Raw genomic sequence first — 17,974 nt, 5'->3', positions numbered from 1 at the left:
TTTGGAAATTAGCCTGGAACAGTTTAGACGTTGGATGGCTTTCAACTCGACTCTTGTCAAGTAAGGATACAGAGCTAGAACCATCCAAAATGTGCAAGCAGTACTCCAAACAAGGATGAATCAATCCCTTGTATAAATGAAGCAACTGGTCAAAAGAGAAGAAGTTTCGACATCTAAACAGGACACCCAGTCTCTTGGAGGCACACTTAACTATTCCTGTAATGTGGGGTTTCCAAGAAAGAGTGAATGTTACAGTAATACCAAGTATGTTTATTGAGTCAAGAGGTGGAATTACAGAACCATCAAAGGAGAGTCAAGAGTTGTGAGGAGTCTTCGATAAAGAGATGGATAGAAATTGGGTCTTCGAGGCATTAAACTTAACAAGATGTCTCCCTCTTGGATCCATAGAAATCTTGAAATTCCCTGGAGAGCTGCTGGCATTTAAAGCTTGCCTGCTTGTAGTGCATGCGTGTGTGAGAAAAGTAGTTTTACTTACTGTGATATACTATTTTCTTGAACTTTATCAATCAGAGGTTCTTGAGTATTCAAATGCTCCTCTGCAAAAGCTGGTTTTGGCTGAAGGGTTCCTCTCATGTTAGGCTGTATATGACGAGATAATTGTTTTGTGTGACGATGGGTATACCGATGACGTTCTTTTCGATTTGTAGATTCTGGGTGTGATATTTCGACAAGTGAAACTTTGAGAGGGTCTTCAACCTGATTCTTGCAAACATCAGTGAGAGGGTCTTTCTCATCAACTTCCCCAGTGAAGTCAGGTGTTAATTCCTCTTCTTTGTATATCAGCTCTTCCTTAGCAGTAACCTGAAAGAAGCATAACTCATTTTTTTTTTACAAATCTTCATGTTATATCTTAAAGGAATACAAAACTGGTCTGATTTTCATTAGTCACTTCTCTAAACCCTGAGAGGATAAGCTGATGATTCGAGTGGTTCTCAACTCTATTCACATCTCATTTGAACTATGTTTTGTGTAGAAAGTACTCCATAAAAATGAAATAGCAGCCTTACTCTTTAACAATGGATGTACACAACTGGATAGCAATTTACATATAGTAAAAACAAACAACAGCAACAAAAACTAAGTCTCACAAATGAAAGAGTCACCTCATCACATACCTTTCAAATATCTAGTCAGCAGTAAGAACACACACATTCGTTCTCGATGGGCCCAGGATGGTAAGCGGCTTCTCAACACACTATCTATATGCATATCATTTATCTTTTCCATACCTCTCCTAGGACCCCTTTTTCAGCTCTTGTAACCCAAAGGAAGTGCTAATACTGGTAACAACAAAATGACACACTCCTCTGGAGTGAAAGAATATTAAATGAGATTGTACTCCCTTTTGTCAACAGACAATGATACAGCCATGCCAAAAGTGACTTTTGTTTACATTGCACCCATTGGCAGGTGGAGTCTGGTAGCAACTCTAGAGGAGTCCTTTATCCCGTCCTTCAGCACAGAGTACAGCCTCGAGCTGTCCTTGGCTGCATGACAGACCATGGGTTGCACCCAACCATCTTACAAAATTCATGCACTGTATATCACCACTGGGAGATAGTGGTCCAACCATCTCCTGACTACAATTGTAAGCCAGTTACAATATCACTAACTCTGGACTACCAATGTAACTCTACCCACAGTGCCAAATGCCCATCATCAAAAATTACTACTACATCAGATGCTCCAACTGCCTTCAGTGGTATCATTGTCATCAGGTCCTATGAGAGGAATTTTATCGGGGTACAAAGTTTCTTTTGGATCCCTTCCCTTTTCCATTAGTCATCCTGTTTTTAACCACTATGGTTTTATGCCATGTGCTTTAAGAATATCTTAAATATGTAGACTCACACAAAATATGAGTGCTAATCTTCAATACATGCATAAATTTTCCGAGACCCCTGGGCCCTCTTTTGGACCCTTGGGTCAGGGTACAATGTACTCCCTGCACACCTTCTCATTGGCCATGATTGTCATCAATAAAATTCCACTTAGAGCACTGGATCTGTGATAACCATTCAGACAGAAACTCCCAAATCATCCTCACTAATCCCCTTACCTCTAACATAAACATCCATGAATTAGGGGACATTCAAAAGATGGACAATAAGTTTATGCAATAGCATACAGATTTTTAAAAATTTTTTCTTTCTTTTCAAACTATTCGCCATTTCCCGCATTAGCGAGGTAGCTATTATTAGTTCTTAATATTCTTTAAAAATAATAATTATACATCTAAAAACATTCTATGGTTTCTCAGTCATACTTGTTTTATAATTATTTCAAAGTAAAATAGCATTAGCTTTTTATCACATTTCAGCCACTGATGATCACCCTATAAGGAACACTAAAATGAAAAAAAGAGTTGATATAATGGCCAAACTGCTGCCTGTGCTTCAAACAGTAACAGGGAAGGGATGAACTCCTCTGAAATGGAAAGTTTTTCCAAAGACTGTAGTTTGATGATACAAACTCAGTGAAGGTGACTTTTCACTCATGGCACAACCAGAAACCCTGCGTCCAATAATGCCAAAGAACACATATACTACAGAGCAATGCACCACTCTGAAATAGAGGCACACACATATAAAAAGCTCTTGTTATCCTTTGCAGATGTTATATGATATGAGTTATTCTCACTACTACAGTCTTCACATGCTGCTATTGTAAACCTTTAGTAACACACCATTCTGTGTTCTCCCTACTACTACAAGCCACACATGCTTCAGCTGTAATCCTTCAATAACTAACTCATCAGATCTGTATTCTCTAACTACAATCCACACAAGCCTCAGTTGTAAACCTTTAGTTTCTCACCTGATATCTATTCTCCTCAATACCACAAACTATATATGCATCTGTGGGTTCAGTTTTCACAGTCATCTCATCCAACAATGAGCTACCATCTCTGGAGGGCGACAATCTTGTAGAATACTGAAAATAAAAAACCAGTGGAAGCCTTCTTTCTGTGTTTTAACCAAAGCAAATCATGAAAACAGACCTGGCAAGACAGAGTGACAATCTGCTTATGGTGAGACAAAGGAACAAGTCTCTTTTGTTCAAAACTCTATTTCCTTGTATTTAATAAGACCTAAAAATCAAAAAGACAGAAGATGAGATGAAAAATCTTACCTAAAGCCTAGATATACAAGAGCAACTCAGACTGAAAAATTCCCCACCAAAGTCCACAGGACACTACAAAAGTTCACTGACTCAAAGAAAAATGCTACTCTAACATATCTCTTGTTACCAACTGTATTTATTACTTATTTGTATGTATGAAAAGTTTCAAGAGACACAGTTTATCTATTATTTCTATCATAAAGGCTTCTGAATTTTTCTAATGTTACCAGCAGTCTTTTCCTCTTTGTTCTAATCCAACTATACTGTTGCTAAAGAAATGCTTCCTCCTCTGTACATTTCTTTTTTAGCTTAACTTACACTTATATTAGTACAGGTTCTCTTCTGACTTCCAAGAACTGCCCTGTTGTATTTTCAAAATCTTATTAAAATAAAAACAAAAGAGACCTAATAAAGCATTTTTTTTTGCATTTTGTTGCTTAACTAAGAGAGTGTCTTGTTTTCTCCAGTAACCTTAATATGAGCATAATTAGTGGCATGTACAGCATCCAAGCAATACTCCACTGCGATCCACCTGTTGGCCAAATTATCACTCGTCACACTGATGATGCAACCACTTATAAAATGTTTCAATGTCAGCAACAGAGGTTAGGAAAACAACCCTTCACATACCCCAACAATAAATCTAAAGGTAGAAAACTAGGAGACTATGGGGGGGCCAGGCCATCACATCTAATCCACCCACCATGGAAGGTCTCATCAAAGTTGCTTACAATAAAACTGAAGCACTATCTTACTGCACAATAACAAATGGCTGCATTCCATCCAACAAGGGGATGACAGAAATATGCATCTTTATTAGATCTCTGATTTTATATTGATAAGATTTTGAAAATTTAACAGGATTTTTTGGACAACGTGTATGATGTCCACTTGTGTATTTCCAGGATACCCCAGCTAAGAAAAAGAAACCAATTACCTTATCAGGGATTAGTTTTGGGCAATCAAAGAGTGTTCATAAAAAGTAAGGCTTTCAGACCTGTAAATTTGCACACTACAGCAATAAGATGGGGGCCAAGGAACTGGCCCATCATGCCCAATCCACCAGAAATGGAAATTCTCATCATGGAAGTCACTTCCAATCGAGATGGAACATTATCTTGCTGAAAAGAGCAAATGCCTTTATTTCTTCCAAATAGGGAGACTACAGAAATTTGCAACATGTTGGAATAAACATTCTCTTCAGCTAAAAAAAATAAGCCTATTTCCTTATCAGGCAATAAATTTGGGGTATCACAAAGAGTTAATATAGGTAATGTGGGCTTTCAGACCTTTAAATTTGCACACTTGAAAGGTGCCTTCATATGAAACAAAACATATTCTAGATATTTGTCAACTTCATCAACTGAGCTTAGCATGAAACAGGCAAACTCATGGCACTATGGCTTATAGCTTGGCTGTAAAGCAAGCAGTAACTGCACTTTCTATGCTTGAAGATGCAGTCTTTTGTGTACAACTGTTCACCTTAGTGTCTAGAGTTTACATGAAATATGACAAATAGACTTTCTTTGGCTGTACTGGAAGACCTCTTGGATATTAACAACAGTTTGTTGCGAAACAACTAAAATCTACTTTGAGGTTGGTCAAGCACACTTCCTGTCTCCATAAACTTGCAAAACCACCTCCTAAAGCTCGGATTTGAGGAAAGGCCATTGCCACACTGACAGTATAAACACCTACCACATGCCTAAAGTAGTAACTCCTGTTTTGTTGAATAGAATGGCAAGTCAACACCAGAGAGTTTGAGGAGGAGACATAAATATAAACAAGGCTTGCCAGAATAATTTACCTCCAAGTCATAAAGTTGATATCATTCCAGACCCCACTGTCACTTTCCCAGAAGATTGTGGTGGTAACATGAATATTTGCAATGTGCTGTTTGATACCTTAATTTCAATTCCACATGATGCCAGGACCTTGTCACAATTCCCTATGTCCAGCTGTCATGTCTAAGGATGGGTAGCCTGGTTATAATCAGCTTATTCATCCCACACATGAGTTATTTTTAATAAAAGGTACTCCACCTACATATATGTGAGCAGGATGAGGTGAAGGAATACAAACCGTTTAGGTGCATTGCAACACACCTAGAGAATGGATATAAGCAAAAGAGGCCACTTCTTTGTCTGTTGCTTGTGCTACCTCACTAACACAGGAATTGGCAAATAAGAAAAAAACTATTGTTCTCTTACCTATATTCAGTCTCTCCACTCTGAGTAGTTTTTGTTATTTCCTTGTCCTATGTCAATTTCATAATCTACAAGAACAAAGAAAGGAGTGGCTAAAGAGTGTAGAGAAGCGAGTTCCAGAATTATTTGGATGAGAATGAAAGCAGATTACATGAGATGGATGAGTGTTTATGTAAATAGTAGCAAGAGGAGCATGGAAGAGAGGTAAGTGATCTGGATAAAGTTAAGAGAGGGCATCAGCATTTTTAATGCAAAGGATTAAGTATCAGTGGTGGGGATGTGAATGCAAGAGTGGATGATTTGGCAGTTTAGGATATACCTGGGGGTACTGGGTACTCTGATGTGTGTTAAAATGGTGAACAGCTTGTCAGGTTGTGCACTGAAAAAGGTGTAGCGATGGGAATACTTGGTTTATAAAAAGGTATATACACGAGTGTTTATGGCAGTACAACCATCACATAATTCTCCAGCACTGACTCAGTGCAATACTGCTGGCTGAGAGGGGTTGGGTGGATCCCAAGGCCCCCTTGACTGCTGTCAGATGATTGAGATCCATCCCATTTCCATAACCATAGCTCCTAGACATAGCTCTCTTTCTATCCATTTCTACATCATTCGTTGTCTTAATTCTAACTTTCCTTCCCTGATCTTTTACTTCTCTCTGAAATCCAACTCTCTAAGTCTTATTCTCTTCTAAACTAACAGATCTTCAATCATAATCTCAATCATCATTTCTGATCTAAGGGTTGAGTTTGTCCCTACTGTAATACAAAAACACTTATAGCTCACCTCCTGGATCTTGAGTCACCTAACTTTGATGCCATCTGGCTTAAAATTTCTCTTCCTTCTATTACCTTGCTTTTGTGTTTGTTTATATCCCCCATTCCTCCAACTATGTACAACTCTTGACTATCTGAATTCTTGCCACAAAACTACTCTTCACATTCACATGCTGAGATCCTTCTTGCAGAGGATTTCAGTGTACACCACAACGATTGGCTGGGCTCTAACTGGGATGATCATGGTGAAGCCGAGACTTTTTTTTTCTCTCCTTAACGATCTGAAACAATTAATTAGACACATTATCCGAGTTTCCAATTGCCACGACCACTCTCCTACCACACTCAACCTTCCTTTTTATAATTCCGTACCCCCCATTTCTTCCCAAACAGGGTCCTCTGCTCACAATTTTTTTCTATTAATTCTAATTGGGCACAACCATCCTCTGTTGCCTCCTCAATAAGCCAACTCTGGAACTTCGGGAGAACTCACTGGTTATCCCAATACAGTTTCTTGACTGACTTTCCCTGGGATAGGTACTATTTCTCTTGTTGGGATACCTCATATTGTGCTGAATGCTTAGCAGGTGTTAGCTTGGCTAGGATGGAGTCTTACATCCCATCTTCCAATTCTTTTTCTCCTCAATCAGTTTGATTCCTCCTGCTAATCAGTTTGATTGCTCCTGCTCTGATGCATTCTGCATTAGGGATGGTGCAAATCGGACCATGAAACTCTTTCCTTTCCCAGAAACCCACTCTGCTTTCAAATCTACTAATAATCATTACAAAGTTGTTCTTCAAAAAGCCAAGCACACTTTCATAAAACAAAAGTGTGCTGACTTGACTTCTAAAGAAAATCTTTATTTTGGTCCTTAACCAAGAGCATTAACAACTTTAATTCAACCTTTCCTCCTCTTTTCTGACCTGATCAATCTATTGCTAACTCTCCAAATAATAAAGCTGCTCTTTTTGACATCTTGTTTACCTATAACTCAACTTTGGATGATACAGACTCTAATCCTCTGCCCTGACCTCCTCCCTCCTACATTCTCCTATTGCAGAATCTTCCAAGTACTCTTCTAACTTCAGGCGGACAAAACATATGGCTCAGATGACATACCTCCTTGGTTTCGAAGGTAGTGTGCCTCTAAGCTAGCACCAATCCTTACTTGCCTATTTCTCCTTTGTCTAAACCTGGACTTACCCTTCCACTTGGAAATATGCCTTGGTGCAACCCATCCCTAAGAAAGGAGACTGCTCTAATCCTCCTACTATCACCTCCTTGTTCTTACTTCTATCTCCAACATCTTTGAATGAAAGTCTCATAACCTCTCACTTTGTCAAACACTTAGAATCCTAATGCTTTCTTTCAGATCACCAGTAAGGACATTGCATATTGGTGATTTCCTCCCCTATTTTACTACCTCTGGTCCTCATCTTTCAGGAATTTTGGTGAAATTTTTGTCATAGCCCCTGATATCTCCAAAGCACAAGACAGTGTATGGCATAGGTCTTTTCTTTGTATACTCCTTTCATTTGGTCACACTGCTTCTCTCAGTTCTCCAATGCATAATTTCCTTTCAGGCTGGTCCATCACAGAAGTCACTGATGGAGTGACTTTCCCCTCCCATCCTATCAATGGTGGTGTTCCTAGGGTTTCTGTCCTGTCACCTACTCTCTTTCTTCTCTCAATAAATGATTTCTCTTCTACTTCCCACACTACTCACTCCTACGCTGATGATTCAACTTTACATACTTTGATACACATTTTCTCCCCTTTAATTCACCTTCTTGTACAGGTCATACTTCCTCTCTCTATTCTGACCTGTACAGCACTTTGGTGTAGGGAAGCAGTAACCTTGTAAAATATAATGGTGTTGAAACAGTTTCTCCCTGTATCGCTTTCTAAGAATCATTTGTTTCCCTTTGATCAATTTCAAAACGTTATAATTCAACCCTACAGTAATACAAACATGGGCATAACCATATCCTTCACTCTATCCTGAAAACCCAACATGATCAACATCACCTGCGAGAATTGTACTGGTGCCATAATCATTTTTCTTGTGAGAAGCTGTTTCATATCTACAGGGGTATTATTCACCCAAGTATGGAATACTACTCACACATCTGCAGTGGCTTATCATCCACTCTCTAGGGGAAAAAAGTAGAGTGAAATCAAAAGCCTTCTGCTTCATTAATTCTCCAAGCATTACCTTTCTTCAACATTCCATTTCCATATGCTGAGAATGCACCTGCTCTCTCTCTCTCAAGGTAATATTTTTGGCCATTATCTTGGTCAAATGTCTTCATGTGCCCCTACCCACAAGGTTTCGACCCTTGGCATGCATTTGGCTGCTGCTTACCACAGCTTCTGTGTAGAGACTGGCCACGTAAGGAATGGCTTATGATGCCTCCTGCTTCTCTCAAACAGCAAAGCTGTAGAATTCTCTATGTTCTTTTGTCTTTCCATCTTCATGTAATCTTTCTTCCTTTAGAAGTCAGGTCTACAAACACCTGTGAAGCCCCAATTACTTTCTTTTCCTTTCGCTTTTTTCTTTCACCTAAGATGGCCTTGACGGGTGCATGATACTTGCCTGTGCCAAGTTAGTAAAAAAAAAAGTAGGTAAGTGGGAGTCAACAAGCATAACTATATATATCATATTTATCATACTTGATTGCTGTTTCCCATATCAGTAAGGTAGCGCCAGGAAACAGACGAAGAATGACCCACCCACTCATATACATACATATATTCATACATGCTCATACAAGTACATATAAACAAATTTTTTGTATTATACTTAATCGCCGTCTCCCGCGTTAATGAGAAAGAGCAAGGAAACAGACGAGGAATGGCCCAACCTACCCACATACTCATACATAAACACCCACACACACATATACATACATATACATTTCAACGCATACATACATATACATATATACACATGTATATATTCCTACTTGCTGCCTTCATCCATTCCCGTTGCCACCCCACCACACATGAAATAGCAACTCCTGCCCCTCCAGTGAGGTAGCGCCAGGAACAGACAAAAAAAAAGGCCACATTCATTCACACTCAGTCTCTAGCTGTCATGTGTAATGCACCAAAACCACAGCTCCCTTTCCGCATCCAGACCCCAACAGACCTTTCCATGGTTAGTTCCAGACACTTCACATGCCCTGATTCAATCCACTGACAGCATGCCGACCCCGGTATACCACATTATTCCAATTCACTCTATTCCTACCACGCCTTTCACCCTCCTGTATGTTCAGGCCCCGATTGCTCAAAATCTTTTTCACTCCATCCTTCCACCTCCAATTTGGTCTCCCACTTCTCCTTGTTCCCTCCACCTCTGACACATATATCCTCTTTGTCAATCTTTCCTCATCCATTCTCTCCACATGCCCAAACCATTTCAACACACCCTCTTCTGCTCTCTCAACCACACTCTTTTTATCACCACACATCTCTCTTACCCTTTCATTACTTCCTTGATCAAACCACCTCACACCACATACTGTCCTCAAACATTTCATTTCCAACACATCCATCCTCCTTTGCACAACCCTACCTATAGCCCATGCCTCGCAACCATATAGCATTGTTGGAACCACTATTCCTTCAAACATACCCATTTTTGCTCTCAGATAACATTCTCGCCTTCCACACATTCTTCAACGCTCCAAGAACCTTCGCCCCCTTCCTCACCCTCACATACATACATATACATATCAGTGCATACACATATACATACATATACACAACCATATACATATATACCCATGTACATACTCATATTTGCTTGCTTTCATTCATTCCTGGAGCCACCCCATCCCACAGGAAACAGCATCACCATCCCCTGCGTTAGGAAGGTAGTGCCAGGAAAACAAGACAAAATAAGGCCATATTTGTTCACACTCAGTCTCTACCTGTAATAACTGACAGGCACGCAAGGGAGAGACTACTGGATGTGAAGAGCTAAAAGAGCAGCTGATGGGATGCCTGAGCACTTTGATGGAGGAGAGTGTGAAAGTTTGTAGTGTCTTTGGGAAAAATGGGAATGACATGGATGGAAAGAGGTTGGTGAAAATGGGTAAGCTTGAAAAAGATGCTTGTGTGCTGAGACACCATGAAATATTAAGTGAAGAATGGCAAAGGTAAACAAAACTAGTGGAGTGGGTGAAGTATGGAAGAGAGATAAGTCTTATCTGGACCTGAATGCTCATAACTGCTTCTGTTTAAAAATATTCAACTTAGATAGGGGAATGATATGGTAAGTTGTATTCTTCACATATCTTTCTACATAATTCTCCTCAGCAGTTGCTCAAATAATACATAATGTAATAATCATTTACATCTTCAGTATAAAAGGGGGAAATACTACTTAGCAACCACATGCTCACAATCACCTTCACTCATAGTCACCAAATTAGAGTGTGCCTCTCTAGCTGGTCCAGTAAATTTGAGAGTTTTACATGTGATTCTTAAGTAATGGGAGCAACTTGGGTGATGAAAATCAAATAAAAAATGTGGTTAAAATCATGACACTTGTGTATCTCTGAACAATACATATTTCTCTAAAATTTTTAAGAAATTCATATTCATTATAAAAAGCTGGACTATGCTGAAATCTATCAACCTAAAATCTGCATAAATGTCTGAGCATCACAGGCTCTTCTAATCAAATAAATCAGAAGCACACATTTGCAACAATAATGAAATATTTAGTTTCAGAATGTAATGAAAGGCTGGTCCATAAAATCACCACAGATTAAAAGCAAAATATCTAACAAACACTTGCTAGCACTACATTCCAAATTCTAAATTTGAAAATACTGATTATATGGTCCTTATCTTTTCAATCTGCAATAATAAAAATCTTCATAACATCCATTCCCTCATTAACAAACCAAAATCATCAATTATCAATAACATACCTCTGCCGCATCTTTTCGTAACCTTTTCTTGGCTGGACTATTCACATCATTCAGAGATGAAAGTTCATCACAACCTTCCTGGAAGAAAAATCACTGATTTACATCAGTAATTCATTCCTTATGACAAAAGTAACCAAAGTACAGGATTTTCAAATCAATATACTTACCATGAGTCTTCAATAGCATTTATAGCAGCAGCAACAAAGTACGTGACTTCAAATGCAGTGCTAATTCAGAGGTACCAATTTCATTGAAATTACATCTAAATAAGATTCCTCAATTATCAATAAAAATACCTGGATGGTATGAGAGTTAGAAATGAGTTAGAAATGAAAGCAGGTGGTCAAAGACCAAAAAGATAATAGTAAGAAGAGTACAAGCCAGCTCATGATTACATGTTTACTTGAAGTGTCCTACCTATGTCTTAAGTAATATGTCATCCTAATATCTAAATGAATACCAGAGTATCAACAGCTGAGAGCATTTTAATAAGTGGATATGTGGTTACTGAATTCATTAAATGTGAAATTAAAACCGCAGTACCCTGTATGAATGCTTCTGCCAATTAACACATTCAAAGAATGAGCTCAAGAGTTTATTGAAAATTCAACATAATTCTACTCATTAATGATACGGTGAAGTCTGCAAATGTGACAGCAATGTCATATGTGGCCCAACATTTCTGCAAAGAATGACCTACAGCTGAATGATCTAAGTGTTGCCCCTTTTGACAGGCTCCTCAATGATTGCTCTTGTGTTATTGTAAAAATAAAAAAGCACAGCCTATGTGGAGCAGTCCTGGCCCCTTCTGTAAGTGCTTAATGTCACCATTCAATCTTTTTTAGGGCATTTTATGTAAAGGCAAAAAATTACGAGAAAAAATTTTCAAAGTGAAATTTTCTTTATAAGAAAGTTACGACATATAAATGGTATTTCTCAATTTTCAATCAACATCAAAAATTGAGATTTCCTTGCAGAACATGCAATTCTAGGGTACACTCTATAAATGACATAAGAAACAAAACAGGCAGTGTATCTTGCTGTTAGTTAGGACAATTTCATTGCCACAATGACAAATATAGGGGATGCTTTCGTCACCATGTTTGCAAAAGACCTTGTTCTTCTCCCATTCAAGTTCATTGAGGGTACAAGCATATGATGCTCTCAAGGTGAAATCACTGTACATCTGGATGCTGATACGAGTGTTTCTACCAATATGATCACCAGTATCAGGCTATTCTTGGAGAAGGATTTTTTTTCTCTTCCTGAATGTCACTTTATTTTGGGAATATTGCTTCTGGGTGCTGTTTTTCTTCCATCTATGATTCAAGATGGTTGGTTTTTAACTTTATAAGGAAGAGAAAGCCCATATTCTTGCCTGGAAGCAAGAAAATGAGTACATTTGGGATTACTAGGCACACAAGGTGCTTAGAATGCATGCTCAGATGGCAGCTTGTCAGTGTTTCTGGCCCCTCCACACAACCCCATCAATGTCATATGACTAATCTTATTGATACATAACCTTATCGAATGCTTTTTAAAAATCTAGATACATGATTTCCACAGCTTTACTTCTGTCATAAATGTTGATTTTATCAAAAAAGAATCAATCAGATCTGTCAGATGTAAGCAATTTCATAGAAAAGCATGCTGACATTTGTTTATTAAATGATGGTCCCTTATGATGTTTATAACTCTATATCAGTTACTAAGTGGTGATCTAAATGGTTTATGATTCTATCTCGAAAGATCATTTCCATAGGTTTTCCAACTACAAATGTTAACTGGATGACGATTTGCTGGTAGACTTATTACCTTTATTGAATATCACTGTTACATTAACTCATTTCCATTCATCTATAACTTTTCCTGAAGCAAGTGACATTGAAAAAGGCAGTCAAGGGTTTAACTATCTCCTTTATTGCCTCTTTCACTGTCCTTGGACAATAATTAGCAAGGTCTGCTGTTTAATTTATTTTCATTCCATTTATTACTAAGTCTTCAACTTTAATGTCATTGGTTGCAGAATGTTCTGCCTTGAAACAAATATACTTGTTAAACTCCTTAGGGTGTCTTTTGCTATTTCCAGCAATATCTGCTTAATACTGATGAATATTTTGTCATATAAACTCTTTTTTCTCTTGCAAATTTACTTAACTTTACCATGTTGATTACTGGTCTCTTTGAGTTTCTTATGAACTACTTTCTTAGACAGGGGGCACATTTTTCTTTCACCATCCATTACATTGGCTTAGTTTTAGAAACAGACCATCTACTATGCATTGGTACATATGTTCCTTTTACTGCTTTGGAGGTTTTACTGAAATCATTTTGAGCTACATTCGTCATTTTCATTTATCATACAAACCAGGTTTGTATGTCAAGTGGACTGTAATAATTAAAATTTGCAAGTTTAACATCAGGTACTATTTTTTTGTGACAGCCATAATGACCGACAGGACATGCAGTGTTGAAACTGACCACAAAAGTAATTCATCTACGATAACTTGTACCAAACTTTTCTCTAACTTCAACATTAGGTAGAGTCCATACCCAGGGTTACAGGAATGGGGTTCCACCCCATTTAGATACCATTATGTTAAACTTGCCCACTATGACAGAATCGTGCCCATTAAAAATTTCTGCTAACTGATCAAAAAATATTTAACATTGCCTGTAAACTAACCCAACTTTTATCCTCTCATGGATTTTTTAAATTTCTACAAAAATGAAGTCGACATTGTCAGAGGATATGACATATTTCACAACAGGATTTAAATTAGAGTTAATATGAACAAGACACCACTGCCTACTTTGTTTCCCTATCTCTGTTAAATGACGAGTACCTTGGAATTTTGTATTAGATGAGGAAACCTCTACTGCTGATATCTAAGGTTCAAATATGGCAATTGTATCATAATTTCCTTCTAACGCTCTTGTTCCTAATTGAAATTTTATCGCATACACTTTGAGCGTCAACAGAAAATGTTTTTTGATAAGACAGACCTACTTCGAAAGGTACTATTTAAAGGGTAAGGGGGATGAATGATTTTGAAATGTCTTAAGGAGTAACGCAGGGGTTAGCATGCAGTTAAGAGTACTTCTGCTAAAGGAGGAGCTGTGGGAATGTGTGACAAACATTCTAAACAAATGTTTCACCTATATCTATATTTTCTTTCGTCTGTTTCCTTGCGCTACCTCGCAAACGCGGGAGACAGCGACAAAGTATAAAAAAAAAAAAAAAAAATATCTATATTTATGGTAAGATCGAGTGACACACATTCTAAACGAGTGTTTCACCTACAGTAACAGTAATCAATACTGTACTGTAATTTCTCCGAAACTCATACCCCCTTAACCTTTTCACTGCTACATGTACCAACTGATGCTTTAAAAAATGGATGGTACTGGCATCAATCTAACCACTTAATTCCCTGTCATAAATTAAATTCTATTCATATTTCAGGCTCTCCTGGCTGGGCACAGATGGAATATCAAACAGAGGAGGATTCACTGAAGTTGCTTAAAGGCCTCATCAACCTACTACTAAACATGGTGCCAGTCATGTGCCATTTCTTGACACTCGTCATGCCTGAAGTTCTCAATGCCATATCCATGCCCCCTGTAGGACTCACTGCTACCTGAACTTAAGATTGACCAAGCCAGTAAAAAAGGTTTTACTCGTTGTTCATAAGAAAAATATGATGGTTTCCATATTTCATGTGCACCTAAATATAGATTAAGGAATGACCAATGTAGAAAATAACGTTTTCCTAAACTAAAATTAGACTCTTAATTCAAAACAAAATCTGACTGAATGGCTTACAAAGGAAGACATACTGGAATTTTTCTGGCAAATTATGGTGTTCCCAGTTCAGCTTGGGTAAGAGTGATGACAAACCATCAATATCTCAAAAAGTATCCCTCTAAATCATTTCTCCTCAGAACAATTAAGTTCAGTGATTGTCTATTCTTCCCCACCCAGAGAATATTTGCGGTATTTTGCTTTTTTTTATCTCTAACTATATGTCCTGTGTATGCTCATTCAGTGATTTCTAACAGTGAACTGTATTTTAACTCATAATCATGTCTGATGTGGTACTTAGTGCATCTCGTTAATAAATACGTTAACATAATGTGAGATTCTACAATCAGTCGTGTGGAAAAACATAATTACCTCTAGTTCCTCCTTGAAGTCCATTGATAGTTACATAGCAAGACGAGCATAAACAAAAACATTAACTTTGTTGACAAACGCTACCGCCAAGGATGCCTCCAGCAAGACTCCTCAAATTCACAGTTACGAGAAAAATATGTATTCATGTTTTCGACAGCGGAGAACTTTATCTCTATAGTGAAATGAATAGCGATATAATTTTGAGATAATTTTATATGTTTGAAAAATACAAATACTGACAAGCACGACAAGTACAATTTATTGCGACACCTTATAATGCTGACATAATTAATTCGGTGCATTTTGTCATCAATACATTTGTGCCTATTATCTTTTACTGTACTACATATATATATATATATATATATATATATATATATATATATATATATATATATATATATATATACTTATTCATTTATTTATTTATTTATCCATATATCTATTATACTTTGTCGCTGTCTACCGTGTTAGCGAGGTAGCGCAAGGAAACAGACCTAAGAATAGCCCAACCCACCTACATACACATGTTTAAGCATAAACGCCCACACACGCACATATACATACCTATACATTTCAACGTATACATACATATGCATACACAGACATATAGCAGACATATACATATATACACCTGAATATATTCATACATGCTACCTTCATCCATTCTCGCCACCCCGCCACACATGAAATGGCACCCCCTTCCCCCGCGTGCACGCGAGGTAGCGCTAGGAAAAGACAACAAAGGCCACATTCTTTCACACTGTAGCAGTCATGTGTAATGCACCGAAACCACAGCTCCCTTTCCACATCCAGGCACCACAAAATTTTCCATGGTTTACCCCAGACGCTTCACAAGCCCTGGTTCAATCCATTGACAGCACGTCGACCCCGGTATACCACATCGTTCCAATTCACTCTGTTCCTTGCACGCCTTTCACACTCCTGCATGTTCAGGCCCCGATCGCTCAAAATCTTTTTCACTCCATCCTTCCACTTCCAATTTGGTCTCCCACTTCTTGTTCCCTCCACCTCTGACACATATATCCTCCTTGTCAATCTTTCCTCACTCATTCTCTCCATGTGACTAAACCATTTCAATACACCCTATTCTGCTTTCTCAACCACACTCTTTCTATCACCACACATCTCTCTTACCCTTTTATTACTTACTCGATCAAACCACCTCACACCACATAACGGGGGTTGGCCTGGGTAGCTAGTTGTCTTGATTTATTTTTCGCTTCTTGTTAATTCTTTCATAATGATTTGGCTGATGATAGGATGGGCTTTTAAGTTGCCTAGGGACAAATTAAAGTTCTTAGTACTAGCAATTATGACTCAATGACGTTACGGGCGGCATAATCAGCAGGAGGGTATGACTGGATTTCGAAGGTTTACAGGGTGATCGTTATCATGACAAGTGTTTAGAGATCACATTTTTGTGGTCATACTACAATAAAGTTCTCCCATTACTCGTCGTATTCTTTCTCCTCCTACACCCCCATTTGTCTCCAAGATTATCTATCTATCTATATTTATCTATCTACCTATCTATCTATGTATATGACGTAGAACGCCACAAAAAGGGGCAAGAGTGGGAGGTTGGAAATCCTTCCGTTCTTGTACTTCAGTTTTTTAAGAAGTAAAAGACGTGGCCACAGGAGCAGTGCTCACCCTCCTCGAAGATTCAGGCTGGGGTCCCTGACTGTGCTGGGATCAAGACAGATTTGAGAAAAAAGAAATACGTAGAATGTCTTAAGAAAGGAACCTGGATTTTCTAGCTCTAAGAGAGACAAAGAAAGACAAAGGAGTATGGATGGTTTTGAAATGTTTTAGGAAAAAAGCCAGGGGTTAGTGTGAAGACGAGCGCACTTTTGCTGAAGTTGTGTAAATGTGTTAGAGAGCGTAAGGAAGTGAGTTCCTGACTGATGTCGTTGAAAATGAAAGTGGATTACTGGAGATGGGTGAATATCAGAGAATATGCGACTTGCCACAGGAAGCATGACGAGAGAGGTATTTTGGGAGAAGCTTAGTAAGTGCTGACATTAGCAGGTTTGATGCGAGGGGTCGGGTATCAGTGAAAGGTGATTTGAATGCTAAAGTGGGTCATGTGGCAATTACTTGTATAATTGGGAGGCATGAGGTGTTCAGAGGTGTGAATGGAAGTGGTGGAGTTTGTGGAGTTATATGCTCAAAAAGGACTGGAAATTGGAATACAGATAACAACCCGAGTGTTATCTTTTACTAAGGAACTATGTGTAGTGTCCAAATGGAAAACGACAGTGGTTACAGACTTAAAAAAATGAAGACAAATATAAGTGAAGAAATATGGTATGCGGGCATTATTGGATTAAGTAATTATTGCAAGGCATGCCTTACAGAATCTCAGATGTGAACGACTGAGGGGCAGCTGGTGAGACGTCTGATCATCACTTGGTGGAGGCGAGGATGTGAGCGGCTGTGAAAATGACTTGGAAGAATTGGATTTCTTTCTGGCATTGTCGTCCTGGAGTGAAAAAATAACCTTTGATGAGGTTGTGTCATCACAGTACAATCTCCTTGAAGGACCTCTCCAAAAGAATATATCTCTTTCCATCACATGTCATTAGTACCCTACCACTCTCCACCTATCAGTAACACCCTCCACCTGTCATCTATGCCCTCCACTCTGCTTGTCGAAGGCGGCAGTGATGGTGTCGAGTCGTCACCAAGGCCAG

General features: G+C 38.4%; 1 protein-coding gene across 6 annotated transcripts in view; it reads right to left on the bottom strand.

Annotated features, from left to right (window-relative positions):
• LOC139749733 (uncharacterized) overlaps positions 1-15,386 on the bottom strand; it is a 42,995-nt gene extending 27,609 nt beyond the window's left edge. The window contains exons 1-5 of one of the 6 annotated variants that reach the window (XM_071663918.1): positions 15,255-15,386; positions 11,078-11,155; positions 6,206-6,411; positions 2,839-2,955; positions 497-822 (exon numbers count right to left, since the gene is read on the bottom strand). In XM_071663918.1, coding sequence (XP_071520019.1) covers positions 497-822; positions 2,839-2,955; positions 6,206-6,235 — 473 coding nt within the window. In that variant the 5' untranslated portion in view covers positions 6,236-6,411; positions 11,078-11,155; positions 15,255-15,386. Of the gene's footprint in view, positions 1-496; positions 823-2,838; positions 2,956-6,205; positions 6,412-11,077; positions 11,156-15,254 lie in introns of those variants that run through there. The other 5 variants (XM_071663919.1, XM_071663917.1, XM_071663920.1 and 2 more) reach the window with 5 other exon arrangements.
• Between the last annotated feature and the right edge of the window lie 2,588 nt (positions 15,387-17,974).

Source organism: Panulirus ornatus, chromosome 8 (genome assembly GCF_036320965.1).
Source record: "Panulirus ornatus isolate Po-2019 chromosome 8, ASM3632096v1, whole genome shotgun sequence".
Lineage (NCBI taxonomy): Eukaryota > Metazoa > Arthropoda > Malacostraca > Decapoda > Palinuridae > Panulirus > Panulirus ornatus.
This window is presented reverse-complemented; position numbering and strand designations above follow the sequence as displayed.